This window comes from Lepidochelys kempii, chromosome 1 (assembly GCF_965140285.1).
Source record: "Lepidochelys kempii isolate rLepKem1 chromosome 1, rLepKem1.hap1, whole genome shotgun sequence".
NCBI classification, from domain to species: domain Eukaryota; kingdom Metazoa; phylum Chordata; order Testudines; family Cheloniidae; genus Lepidochelys; species Lepidochelys kempii.
The window spans coordinates 279,247,083-279,260,632 of NC_136380.1; the positions used below are offsets into that span (position 1 = coordinate 279,247,083).

The window sequence follows — 13,550 nt, forward strand, 5'->3', positions numbered from 1 at the left end:
AGTCAGAACTTACAGGTTCTATTCCTGATTCTTTCGCTGGCTCAGTACAACCTTGAGTTAGTTGGTTTTAACCTCACAGGCACAGGATTTAAATTTCTGTAAAATTTGTGTAGATACCTCACTGGGGTGCTGTGAGGCATTATTAATTATTATATTTCAATATTTGTTGTCATCAGGTGCTATACAGGAGAGTGGGCACAAGTACTTTTGAGTACCAGAACCCTCAAATTGCTTCTAGTTGTAGTCTGTCAAACTCAAAGTGATTTGAGTTTGACACTCTGTCAAACTCAAAGTGATTTGAGTTTGACAGAATAATCCTAGTTATGTGCCAACTAGGTCATTTGTGATTAAGTTTGTGAAACAACAAAACTTTGGCTCTGATTCTCCTTTGTGGCTGAAATACACACTGCATAGGGTGGTTGGGAAGGGGTGGGGGCAAAAATGGCATTGCCTTCCAGTATAAATTAGAGCAGCCTCAGAGTTGCTCTTACATATGCTTCAGCAGATGAAAGTCAGTTGGTGCAGTGAAGCTCTGCCCCAACCCTTGTTCTCCTGGGAATTCCCAGCACATCAGATTCTGTAATGGTGGCTGGCTTAGAATCACAGAGGGTTAGGGTTGGAAGGGACCTCAGGAGATCATCTAGTCCAACCCCCTGCTTGAAGCATGGCCAATCCCCAATTTTTGCTCCAGATCCCTAAATGGCCCCCTCAAGGATTGAACTCACTACCCTGGGTTTAGCAGGCCAATGCTCAAACCACTGAGCTATCTCTCTCCCAGAACTATTCAACTAGCCATGCTAGGGTGGGAAATGAGGTACAAGAGAGATCTGCTACCTTTAAGGCACATTTACACAGCCGTAGTGCTATAAACAGGCCATAGGGCAACAGAGAATCAAGTCCTTTGTCTGACCAATGGATCAGGTGAATGGAGGACATTGCTTATAGTTTCAGGTAAGGATTACAATATGGATAGAAAACTGTAATGCAGAACCATGTATATTGTTTAAATTTTGGAGAAGTGAGTTTCTTTCTCTCCGTTAATAGACAACAAAGGTTTATTCTTTAATTTTTCAAATGTCTTATCCGTAAACAGTATATAATGCAAAAGAAAAAAAAGAGCTCCCCCCATCATAAGGCACTTTGAGAATACCTTGATAACTAAATTGTCCTCTAATTGAGTGAAACCCCATTAAAATAAAAATATTTATGTTAATTAATGAGAATGAAAAGATCAAAACAAAAACTTTTTGGGTTCTATTTTGAAAGTTGCTTGAAGACTGTCATTAATTTTCCTCTTTAACCGTAACAACAATAGATGAAAGCGCAAGATACCTATATCAGCTGTTAGTTTTTTATTAGCAATTTAAGTAGTTTTACAATATGCATAAATTGCCTACAGAAAATAGTAAGTACTGATAATTGTGCTACATAAAAGCAGGCTTAGAATACATTTGCAGCATTGCAACATCAACAAAATACATTTTAAACCTTATTACCAGTCAGAGGATTAAAATACCACTACAAAAGATTACAATATTTACAGCATGCTCTTGTTAGTCCCACCCTAAATTCATTGGAAGGGGACAATTAATACTAAGTGAAATCATATTCATTTTGTATGTTTCATAGGGCAGGAAATGCCCTACTTATCAAAAGAAAACTGAAAGGCCCACCCTTTTTTCCCCTCTCTGTACTTCTCTTTCATTGATTATCAAAGGTTCAGTAATTCCATTTACATAAAACAAGATTTAACTGTAAATTCACAACAAAAAATTAACTGTGCAGCATTAAGCAAATAGCTGACAGGAACTAATAATAGATGTCCTTGGATGCGTAACCAGTGCTGATTTCATCATCACACTAGTGGTATGTTATTGGCATCAATTTGTTTCAACAATTTTTTAGCAAATGTATCCTTCTAAAACATGTATTTCTCCCCAGTCTCTTACGCTCTCAGTTTTGCAGTAGAGACGATGTTTGTATCTGTGACTTTCAAAACTCTGATTTTACTGGCACAAGCGCTGTCTGTTTTCCCTTGGCTGGCACTTATAGCGCACAGATCAGAGGGAAAGGAATGTTTCTTCATCTTCATACTTTACAGATTGCAACTTCTTTACTTGGCCTTGATATGATCTCCTTAGTCCTCATATCAGTCATAGAGTAAAAGGCCCACACAGTTCCATACTTGGATTAATCCTTTTCACAAACTCTCTTGCAAGCTGGAGAGTATCTGTGTCTGAACCCAGTTGGAGTGCCCGCTTCAGAAAGGCCCCCAATAATTGCAGTCATTTCTTAATTCTACCTTTTTATATTTTCTGTTTTCATCTCTGGGTTTCAGATGGAAGAAAAAAACAGACAGCTGCAAGAACGTCTTGAGCTCGCTGAACAGAAGCTGCAACAGACAATGCGGAAGGCTGAGACCTTGCCTGAAGTGGAGGCTGAACTGGCTCAGAGAATTGCAGCACTGACGAAGGTACTGCACTGAGAAATAGGTTCATTTCAGAAATGTTTGGTTTAACTTTGGTTTAATACATTCTGTATTCCTCCCTACAACAACCATAACAAAAAAGGACTTCATTTCAACCTCATAAGAAATGCGGGGAAAATATGCTGTGTAGATGCACGGTAAGCAAATGTTAATTATGTAACATAAGTAATATTACCCTGGCTTTATTAATGCCATTGATATAATTTGATATATCACATGCGTTGACTGTATTTCGCACAGTCTTTATTGGCAGGTGCAGTAACTACTCTTACTTTAGATTACATTATATTTAAAAAGATGTCATGGATTTCCAACAAATTTGTTAACCCATTTAGCTTTCAAATAAATAAACATTTCCCCTTTAACTCAAAAAAATCAAGCTAGTAAATCATTTTTCCATAATGTTATTTACACCACATTAATTAGGAGAGACACAATAATCATTTTCACCACAATAAATGACACAAAATTACAAAAATTTTCTTACTGGCTTTTGGGATTAGTGGTGTGTGACATAAACAAAGCCATCTTGAATATTGATTTTCTTTAATTGATTCTTTGTGGACTACAATTGATAAATCACAAGGAAAAATATAAAGCCCTAAAAGGACCAAAGACAGTCTGGTTTCTCTGTTAACAATTTATTGTACAACAGCTTTCGTGAAGAAAAACAATAAGACAAAAGTATGTTTTAAATTATGCAAAATTCATGTATTGCTCTCTACCACATTTTGCAGATGTGCATGCTGTTAATGCTATAGTGTAATTCAAAGTATTTTCAACTTCATTAGGACATGTTGTAATTCTCATAAAATCTTTAATCCTTCATATTTATAGTCGGATGAAAATGAAAAACTCCATACAGCATAGTATGTTACACATCATTTTGGTTTATTTGAATTTTCCTTTCTCTGTCACTACAGAACACTGTACTAATTTTATTTGGCAACTAATTTTCATATTTTAACAGAATTCTAAAAAAGACTTTTTATTTGTCCCTTTTTATCGGGTCTTTATCAGATTTTGTTCAATATCTCCATAAATGATCTGGAGGATGGTGTGGATTGCACCCTCAGCAAATTTGCAGATGACACTAAACTGGCAGGACAGGTAGATACGCTGGAGGGTAGGGATAGGATACAGAGGGACCTAGACAAATTGGAGGATTGGGCCAAAAGAAATCTGATGAAGTTCAACAAGGACAAGTGCAGAGTCCTGCACTTAGGACGGGAGAATCCAATGCACCGCTACAGACTAGGGACCGAATGGTTTGGCAGCAGTTCTGCAGAAAAGGACCTAGGGGTTACAGTGGACGAGAAGCTGGATATGAGTTAACAGTGTGCCCTTGTTGCCAAGAAGGCCAATGGCATTTTGGGATGTATAAGTAGGGGCATTGCCAGCAGATCGAGGGACGTGATCGTTCCCCTCGATTCGCCATTGGTGAGGCCTCATCTGGAGTATTGTGTCCAGTTTTGGGCCCCACACTACAAGAAGGATGTGGAAAAATTGGAAAGAGTCCAGCAGAGGGCAACAAAAATGATTAGGGGACTGGAACACATGAGTTATGAGGAGAGGCTGAGGGAACTGGGGATGTTTAGTCTACGGAAGAGAAGAATGAGGGGGGATTTAATAGCTGCTTTCAACTACCTGAAAGGGGGTTCCAAAGAGGATGGCTCTAGACTGTTCTCAGTGGTGGCAGATGACAGAACAAGGAGTAATGGTCTCAAGTTGCAGTGGGGGAGATTTAGGTTGGATATTAGGAAAAACTTTTTCACTAGGAGGGTGGTGAAACACTGGAATGCGTTACTTAGGGAGGTGGTGGAATCTCCTTCCTTAGAAGTTTTTAAGGTCAGGCTTGACAAAGCCCTGGCTGGGATGATTTAGTTGGGGATCGGTCCTGCTTTGAGCAGGGGGTTGGACTAGATGACCTCCTGAGGTCCCTTCCAACCCTAATATTCTATGATTCTATGATTCAGTGCCTGGGTGGCTTATAGGGTTACCCTGACCATTGTGTAATTTAGTCAAGAAGGAAATAGAATACAATTTCTTTTACCTCATTAAGACAAAATCAGTATTCAATAATCAAGATTTTGTGCTGTCCACTTTAGGCATATGGTTTGGGAATCTGAAAGGGAACTGGGAAATGCTGGAAAAAAAGAAGATTCAAAAGGAAGCTGTGTAAAATAACGAACAAACGTTACAGCATTTTGTAAAAATTATGGTGCACGTGACCGAGGCACCCTTCTCCACTTTAAGTTTTCCACCTGTGATTTATTCGGCAGATGACCTGACATTTTAATGCCCTTAGCAGAATATTGCTTTATATTTAAGATGAAATTTTCTTTTATAAATTCTCCAGTATTTTAGGCATCAGTAGTTTTTCTTCATCCTCAAGCATGTCTTTTGTTGCTACCATTTTTTTTCCTGAACGAACACTTAATGTTGTGAGAAGAATATCTCATCTCAGTCATGCAGGATATTCAGTATACTTCAGTACAATATAGTCATTATTCTGATCATAAACATACTAAGACATACATTTTTGTGTGCCTTTTTCACAATTTTTTATTTGGTGTGATTAGAGGACCATGAACAGAATGGACGTTTCATCCAAAATGGCCTTCATCCAAGTTTTTTGTCCAGAGAGAAACTCTTCAAAGATATTTGGACTAAGTAATCTAAATAAGAGTTTCACTGTTCCAGGGGCTTGATAGTGGCCATCATTCTGTTGTATCGAACACTGGCAATGCATGAAGTTGGAGAAATTGCAGGCCGGTAAGCTGCAAGTAGGATGATGAGCAAAGTCAGATTGATAGTCCACTACTGGCCAGGGGTCAGAGTGCAGGCAGATATCAAGATAGATCACAGGAATAGGTGCCCAGGGCAGTGGTGGATTTAGAGTTAGTGGAGCCCTGTGCACAGCTTCATTTTTGCCCTCCGCCCTCCCCCGTAAGGACCCAGCCAAGAAAAAGAACATTCTCTCTTATCTCCCCCACCCCCACATTTTTCATTCTTTTTTTCCTTCCTCCTCCTCCTATATTATAAGTAATAGGAAGAGATATCATTGCTCTCTATAAATATATCAGAGGGATAAATACCAGGGAGGGAGAGGAATTATTTAAGCTCAGTACCAATGTGGACACAAGAATAAATGGATATAAACTGGCTAGCAGGAAGTTTAGACTTGAAATTAGGCAAAGATTTCTAACCATCAGAGGAGTGAAGTTCTGGAACAGCCTTCCAAGGGGAGCAGTGGGGGCAAAAGACTTATCTGGCTTCAAGACTAAGCTCGATAAGTTTATGGAGGGGATGGTATGTGGGATAGCCTAATTTTGGCAGTTAATTGATCCTTGACTATTAGCGGTAAATATGCCCAATGGCCTGTGATGGGATGTTAGACAGGGTGGGATCTGAGTTACTACAGAGAATTCTTTCCTGGGTGTTTGGTTGGTGAATCATAGAATCATAGAATATCAGGGTTGGAAGGGACCTCAGGAGGTCATCTAGTCCAACCCCCTGCTCAAAGCAGGACCAATCCCCAATTAAATCATCCCAGCCAGGGCTTTGTCAAGCCTGACCTTAAAAACTTCTAAGGAAGGAGATTCCACCACCTCCCTAGGTAACACATTCCAGTGTTTCACCACCCTCCTAGTGAAAAAGATTTTCCTAATATCCAACCTAAATCACCCCCACTGCAACTTGAAACCATTACTCCTTGTTCTGTCATCTGCTACTACTGAGAACAGTCTAGAGCCATTCTCTTTGGAACCCCTTTCAGGTAGTTGAAAGCAGCTATCAAATCCCCCCTCATTCTTCTCTTCCATAGACTAAACATCCCCAGTTCCCTCAGCCTCTCCTCATAAGTCATGTGTTCCAGTCCCCTAATCATTTTTGTTGCCCTCTGCTGGACTCTTTCCAATTTTTCCACATCCTTCTTGTAGTGTGGGGCCCAAAACTGGACACAATACTCCAGATGAGGCCTCACCAATGGCGAATCGAGGGGAACGATCACGTCCCTCGATCTGCTGGCAATGCCCCTACTTATACATCCCAAAATGCCATTGGCCTCCTTGGCAACAAGGGCACACTGTTAACTCATATCCAACTTCTCGTCCACTGTAACCCCTAGGTCCTTTTCTGCAGAACTGCTGCCGAACCATTCGGTCCGTAGTCTGTAGCGGTGCATTGGATTCTCCCGTCCTAAGTGCAGGACTCTGCACTTGTCCTTTTTGAACTTCATCAGATTTCTTTTGGCCCAATCCTCCAATTTGTCTAGGTCCCTCTGTATCCTATCCCTACCCTCCAGCGTATTTAACTGTCCTGTCAGTTTAGTGTCATCTGCAAACTTGCTGAGGGTGCAATCCATACCATCCTCCAGATCATTTATGAAGATATTGAACAAAACCGGCCCCAGGACCGACCCTTGGGGTACTCCACTTGATACCGGCTGCGAACTAGACATGGAGCCATTGATCACTACCCATTGAGCCCGACAATCTAGCCAGCTTTCTATCCACCTTATAGTCCATTCATCCAGCCCATACTTCTTTAACTTGCTGGCAAGAATACTGTGGGAGACAGTGTCAAAAGCTTTGCTAAAGTCAAGGAACAACACGTCCACTGCTTTCCCTTCATCCACAGAGCCAGTTATCTCGTCATAGAAGGCAATTAGATTAGTCAGGCATGACTTGCCCTTGGTGAATCCATGCTGACTGTTCCTGATCACTTTCCTCTCCTCTAAGTGCTTCAGAATTGATTCCTTGAGGACCTGCTCCATGATTTTTCCAGAGACTGAGGTGAGGCTGACTGGCCTGTAGTTCCCAGGATTCTCCTTCTTCCCTTTTTTAAAGATGGGCACTACATTACAGTTCCTGGCCAATAGGAGCTGCAGAGTCGGCGCTCGGGGTAGGGGCAGCCCGCAGAGACACACACACACCCAGGAGCCGCAGGGACATGCTTGCTGCTTCCAGGAGTGGCACGCAGGGAGGGAGGCAGAGCGGACAGGGAGCTGCCTTACCCCTGCTGCTGGCATGTCTCTGTGAGCCTCTTGCGGGGAAAGGGGCAGCAGGTCTCCATGTGCTGCCCAGGGTGTGCAGAGACGTGCCAGCAGCTGGCTGCTTCCAGGAGTGGCATGGGGCCACCGGCCATGGAATGCAGGCAACTTGCCTGTCTGAGCCCTGCTGTGCTGCCGGCCGGGACTCAGGGGCAGGTTGGCAGATGAGATTTGTCCTGCATTTTGGGGGCCACTGCATTGTTTGTTTCACGGTAAATCCGCTCCTGGCCCAGGGGCCTTCTGGGATGGATTGGAGGACCATCATATCTCAGTTGTTGTGATTTCCTTTTTTCACTGCAGTTATCTCAGGGTAGCCACATGTGTTAACAACTGTCTCAGGATCTGCCCTATGGGAAAAATCTATGATAGACCCCAAGTTAAATCTGCTGTGAAGACAAAGCTTTAGTCTCTTGAATATCTGCACAAACCTTTATAGAAGACTCCATGATCCTCCCCTCCAACATGATCCCTTCTTCCTCATATGTGATATTTATTTTTTGGAGGTGATGCAGGCTGACTGGAATTCAACATCTTCAAGGGAGTAGTCTGTCAGATATGTTTCCCTCTCTGGTATTTTCAGGGAGTGGTCTGGGGATCCCAGTCTTAATCCAGTCTGGGATAGTCATCATCCCCGTTCCTCCACCCAGCCACATCAGGCGGTAATGTATTGTATTGAGGCAGCAGTTGTAAACAGCATACTCAACGAGTTGAGAGATGAAGAAAAATAAAGTGAAAGTTACAGGGACAGGTGAGAGCAAAGTTTTTAATGGATGTGAGAAATTAGTATGCATTAAGAAGAGAAGGAGCCTGAAGAGAGTGAAAGGCTGAGGAAAAGTGTGAAGGAGAGGACAAGGGAGGCAGGAGGAGAGAGGTCACTGAGGCAGGGGGATGGTTTAGAGTACAAGAGAAATATCACTGTTTGGGACAGGAGAGGAGGTGGAGGGAGAAGGGGAGATCAGGTTAGATTTAATCAACTTTATTTTTGAAGAGCTTGACAAGATCCTCTGTGAAGAGAGAGAGGTGCGGGAGCTTAGGTGGTTTTATGGCAAAAGACAGTTGGGATCAATATTTGTGGAGTAGTAGTTCAGCTTGATGAAGAAAATGGCAGAACTGAAAGAGAGAAGGAATTTGGGTGTCTGTGTGGTCATGGGACTTTCAGCAGAGGCACTTAGCAGAGAATATAAAAGTTGGGGATAAGGCTAGGATTGGGAGTTGTTGGTAGAGACCTTGTGGTGGGAGAAATAGATGAAAAAGGCAGACCTGAGAGAGAAAGCAGAGTGGAGAGAGTCACTGCCTGAGTGAATGGAAGAGGAATTTGGAGAATGAGAATGGTTGAAAAGACCCCCCCACACACACATGTCCCTCTCTGCCACCCCCCCACAGCCCCACCACCACAACTGCACTGCATCCCAACACACACAGACCTCCCCCACTGCCCAGCACCTCCCCATAGGCCCCTCCACTGCCTAGCAACCTAAAACACACAAACCTCCCACACTGCCGAGCGCCTCCTGTCCCCTCAAGGCTGAGTGCCCCCCCCCACGACCCCGTAGAGACCTACTCCCCCATGCCCTGCCCCCGGCCACACTAGCTGGCCCCACTGGGAGGTGATTGTGTCTGCTGGGCTGAGCCGGCACCACAGCCAGAGCTGGCCCCAGGGTGGGGATCACTCCGGCCCCTTGGGAGCAGTGCAATCTGTTAGGCTGGAGCAGGAGTGGGGTCTGCTCAGAGTGGGCTCCCTCAGGACCCACAAGCCTGGCAGGATCTGGCCAAGACCCCTGTGTTGCTCCCTTCCCCACACCCCAACTGGCTGAGACCAGCCCGACCTCTGCACCGGTCCCAGGCAGCTCAGCCCCTGGGAACAGGCAGGGCCCTGCAGGTGGTGGGCAGCAGACACCGCTCGGAGCTGGAGCCATGCTGGGGAGCAGGGCAGATCCTTGGGATGCAACCCTTGAGAGCCTGCCAGGCCTGGCTGCACTCACTGGCCCCGCAGCCAGCAACCCTGCCCAGCCCACATGGCAGAGCCCAGCTTCTGGGTGGCACCGGCGAGCTCCCAACAAGCGAGCAGAACCTGCTGGCTGGGAGCTGATGACGCAGCAAGGCCTGGGTGCTGGACTGCCCCAGGCAAGGAGCCAGACCCGGCTGTGTGGATAGGTTAGGGGGAGTCTGTAATAGGCCCCTTCCCAGTGTGAGCCTGGCGCCATTGGCACTATTGTAAACCCAGTACTGAGTTGCTTAACAAATCTATTTATACCCCAGTATTCTGGATACATATTTTCAATAATTGTCGCTGAATACCGCTCCAGGTATTTTACTGAGCCTCCTGAAGAGAATAACAGAAAATAATTACTTATGTCTTTTATGCAAAATATCTAGACTTCTGTGTCAAGGGTTGCACTGGAGTGTGCTGAAATTTCATGAGCTGTTCAACACTATTCATAGTACATTCTTTTTAAATTTAGCCACTGTTTGTGTTAGGACTTAACCCATGATCAACTATGGAACATGCATGTGGTGTTCAAAATTCAACCACATTATTGTGATCAACATTTTTTACTTGCTACCCTGAGAAAACTTTAAAAGTTTGGCATTTGATTATGATGTCGTATTTGAGCAAAGTCAATACAAAATAGCAGCCAAAAAATTAGCGTAATCCCTTTGGTTGCTAGTATGTTTTCCGATGCACTTTTAAATCTTAAAAGTTGCACTTTTAAAGCATGTTTAAATCTCAGTTGGACTGGAGACATTTATTGCAATATCACTAGAGCTTTAAGTGTCCTTAGTTGAATTATAGGTCTGCAAATAAACAATGTACACAGTACACATCCTCATCTAGAATTTATTAATTCTGCCTCTGCTTTAACCAGACCCGTAACAGAAGTTAGTTTCCAATGTCCCAAATAGAATATAATTAAAGGAGCAAAATTTGAGGAACAGAAAAAGAAGCCAAAAAGAAGTTGAAAGAGAACCAATATGCCTGAACATTAAAATATATACATATATATTTGGAACTATGACATTGGTCTTTATTCTCATTTACATTAAATTATGTTCATTTTAGACTACTAGAGCAGTGTAAAGAGGCTATGGCGTAAATGAAAATCAGGCTCATTGCCTTTTCTAACAGAAAATATCATATCAAATACCTTGATGACTGGAGCTCAGGTTATTTAAGCAAGTATATAACTTTAAGCATATGAGTAATCTCACTGAAATGAATATGTCTGCTTACACCTATGCTTAAGTACCTTGCTGAATCAGAGGTGTGGATTCTAACATGCATGACAGTCATCATAGGGACTGGATAATCAGGTACTTATAAAGAGGCTGTGTGCATTTTGGTAAGAAATATTAATAGAGTTTTTCCTATAATGATAAATACTTTGATATTCTACCCTGTTTGTTTTATTAGTGCCTCAGACCAATTGTGCAGTTAAAGAATGATCCATTGTATGATTCTGTATGAAAATCCTTCCTAAAATTTAAAATATAGACGTGAGCAGCACATTTGAATGAAACAGCTGCCCAGACTTCTCTATCAAGAGTGTGCTATACAAGGCAGAACCACTTATCAGAAGTCTTGAGTGAGGTGCTCTTCAAAGCTAGAAGTAATGTGCCTGAACATATAAGGATCTTGCATGTGCATACAATTATTTATGTGAAAGTATTTAGAAAAATTAAATTTAACTTTGCACTCAGCCATTAAACCTCACAGTAGTTTAATTTTCTAGGAATGATGCTTCCAGGAAGTTCTCTGTGACCCTGAAAGTAAAAGGTTTAAATAATCTGTAATTCCCTAATCCTGTGTTTCTGCTACCCCTCAATCAGTGATTCAGAGCTCTGAGAACTTTTTTCAAGTCCTATTACTGAGTCATATTCATCCAATAACGGAAGAGAAACTATATCATATGACTTACGTGATGAAATACAACTAATTTATAAAGCTCAAATTTATAACATTGAGTACTGAATACTCAATATCAAACTGATTGTGATTGGTCCATATAGTAATAAATAAAAATATTTATTACTAGTTTCAAATAATGACTAATCCAAAGAAATCACAATCTGTTTGCAGATAATCCACAATCAGAAAAAGAGGCTAAATTAATCAAAGAATTATCCAGGACATTTACATTTAGGCTTTACATTTTACAAGTGAATAAACTTCATAAATACTTTGCAGTTGAAAATTATGTTAACTAAATAACATTGTATTCAAAAAACCCAGTGGTTAGGTATAAAACTTCATATATCAGTGTATGTGTATATTCATACTGTTCATAATAGGAATGAATCCATACTGACAGTTGCAATTTATATTTATAAAACTGAACATCAGTCTAATTTTGTGTCAATGACTCTTTAGTTCTGATAATACCATTGAAGTGATTTTAAATTATGGTGTACTAATGGTAATTACTTTGATAGGTATACTTAACTGTTATTTTGCTAAATCATTTATAGATGACAATTTCACTAACCAAGTATTACTTTATTAATAATGTTAGATGTGTTGAGAGTTTGCTCATCTGGTGATCCAGAATTCACCTCTTGAGAGAATGGCTACTCAGAGCATTTGGCAATTAGGAGCTCACAAAGACCAGGCATTGGTAGCACCATGCTATCTGTGCTCCTTATGCATGTCTCTTGTTTCCATAGCAACATATTCAACATAACATTCAGTTTTACAATGATACCGTAGACTTCCTTGGTAAGAGGGAACATGGAGACCCATATTTTAGAACAAATGACTTATTCAGCTGTTCTTTCAGAAAAGCGTTGAATCTTTGGATGGACTACCATATTTCATCTTCAGTACCTATACTGTTTTAAATTACTTTTTATCAAATTAATGCATTTTTATTTATAGGTTCTTCTCTTAACTATGACCTTGATCTTGCAAAGGGATCACCTTTGAAAAGTTTGGGAACTATATTGTTTTACTAGAATAAAAAGGGGTTACTTGATCTATTCTAAAATAGAATCCTAAAACTTGAGCCTTATTTTATATGGTTAATTCTTCGTGTTTTGTAGTAATGATGGAATCTGGCATAATATTGCACAGTTACTGTAAATGACTAATCCATTAATTTAGTATATTCTACAACATATGTGCATTGTTTTCATTCCTATAAAGTGGTAGCAAGAATTTTAAAGAACTTTCTGACATTGGCCTCTCAACATCATATTCTGGTGTTTAGTTCACCATAATTCCAACTACTACATTAGACCGTATTAGCCAGAGTTGCTTTGATTTCACTCTGTAGTAACATTTCATCAGCCAGCCATCACTAACCTTGAACTTCCATATCTAGGTTGATAGCTTTTTTAGCATTCCATTATTTTTAGTTGATCCACATCAACTGCATCACATCCACCAACTATCAGTGTAGTTTATTCCACATAAAATTCAAAGTATTAAATTTTCAGTCACACTTTTTGTTTAAGCATTCTGTGCTGTGTTCTTTTCAGTGTCAGTGTCTTTAGTTCTGATTTTTCAATTTTGTCCCTCTCCTTTTCCTTAACTTGTTAGTCTGATCCAACCTCTTCTACCTCATCTGATGATTATCAATATGTTATGGAAGCTAAGCTACAAGAAATGATCTCCATACGTAGGAAGGTAGTCCTACTGGACTTTACTTTCTATTGCTAAATAGAATCCATCTGATTTGTTTTCATTTTTTTTATTATTATTATTTTATTGATAATCAACCATCGTGCAGTTCAGTGCTTCAGGAGCTTACAATTTTACGATGGCAGGTTTGTGTTCAAACCATGCACAGTCTGCATGTTACATTTGGCTGATTTCATTGCTCATAAATAACTCCAATATTTTGCTGATGCTTGGATGTAACAGGCCTTTGTAGCTGACACATTTCAAGCAATGCTGTTCAGCTGCCTGTTTAAATAAAGTTTATTTTTTGAAAACTAAGTTTGCAGTTAGTAGTAGCTTGCTTTATATTTTGTTTAAACTTTGCTGACATAAAGATTTGCAAAGCAATTTAA

The 13,550-nt window shown here is 41.0% G+C and overlaps 1 protein-coding gene across 6 annotated transcripts in view; it reads left to right on the forward strand.

Annotated features, from left to right (window-relative positions):
• The window catches only part of PPFIA2 (PPFI scaffold protein A2), a 619,889-nt gene that overhangs the window by 497,556 nt on the left and 108,783 nt on the right, over nucleotides 1–13,550 (forward strand). For 5 of the 6 annotated variants that reach the window (XM_073327625.1, XM_073327626.1, XM_073327633.2 and 2 more), the window contains 2 exons: nucleotides 2,339–2,473; nucleotides 13,078–13,164. In XM_073327625.1, coding sequence (XP_073183726.1) covers nucleotides 2,339–2,473; nucleotides 13,078–13,164 — 222 coding nt within the window. The remainder of the gene's footprint in view (nucleotides 1–2,338; nucleotides 2,474–13,077; nucleotides 13,165–13,550) is intronic. The other variant, XM_073327628.1, reaches the window with a different exon arrangement.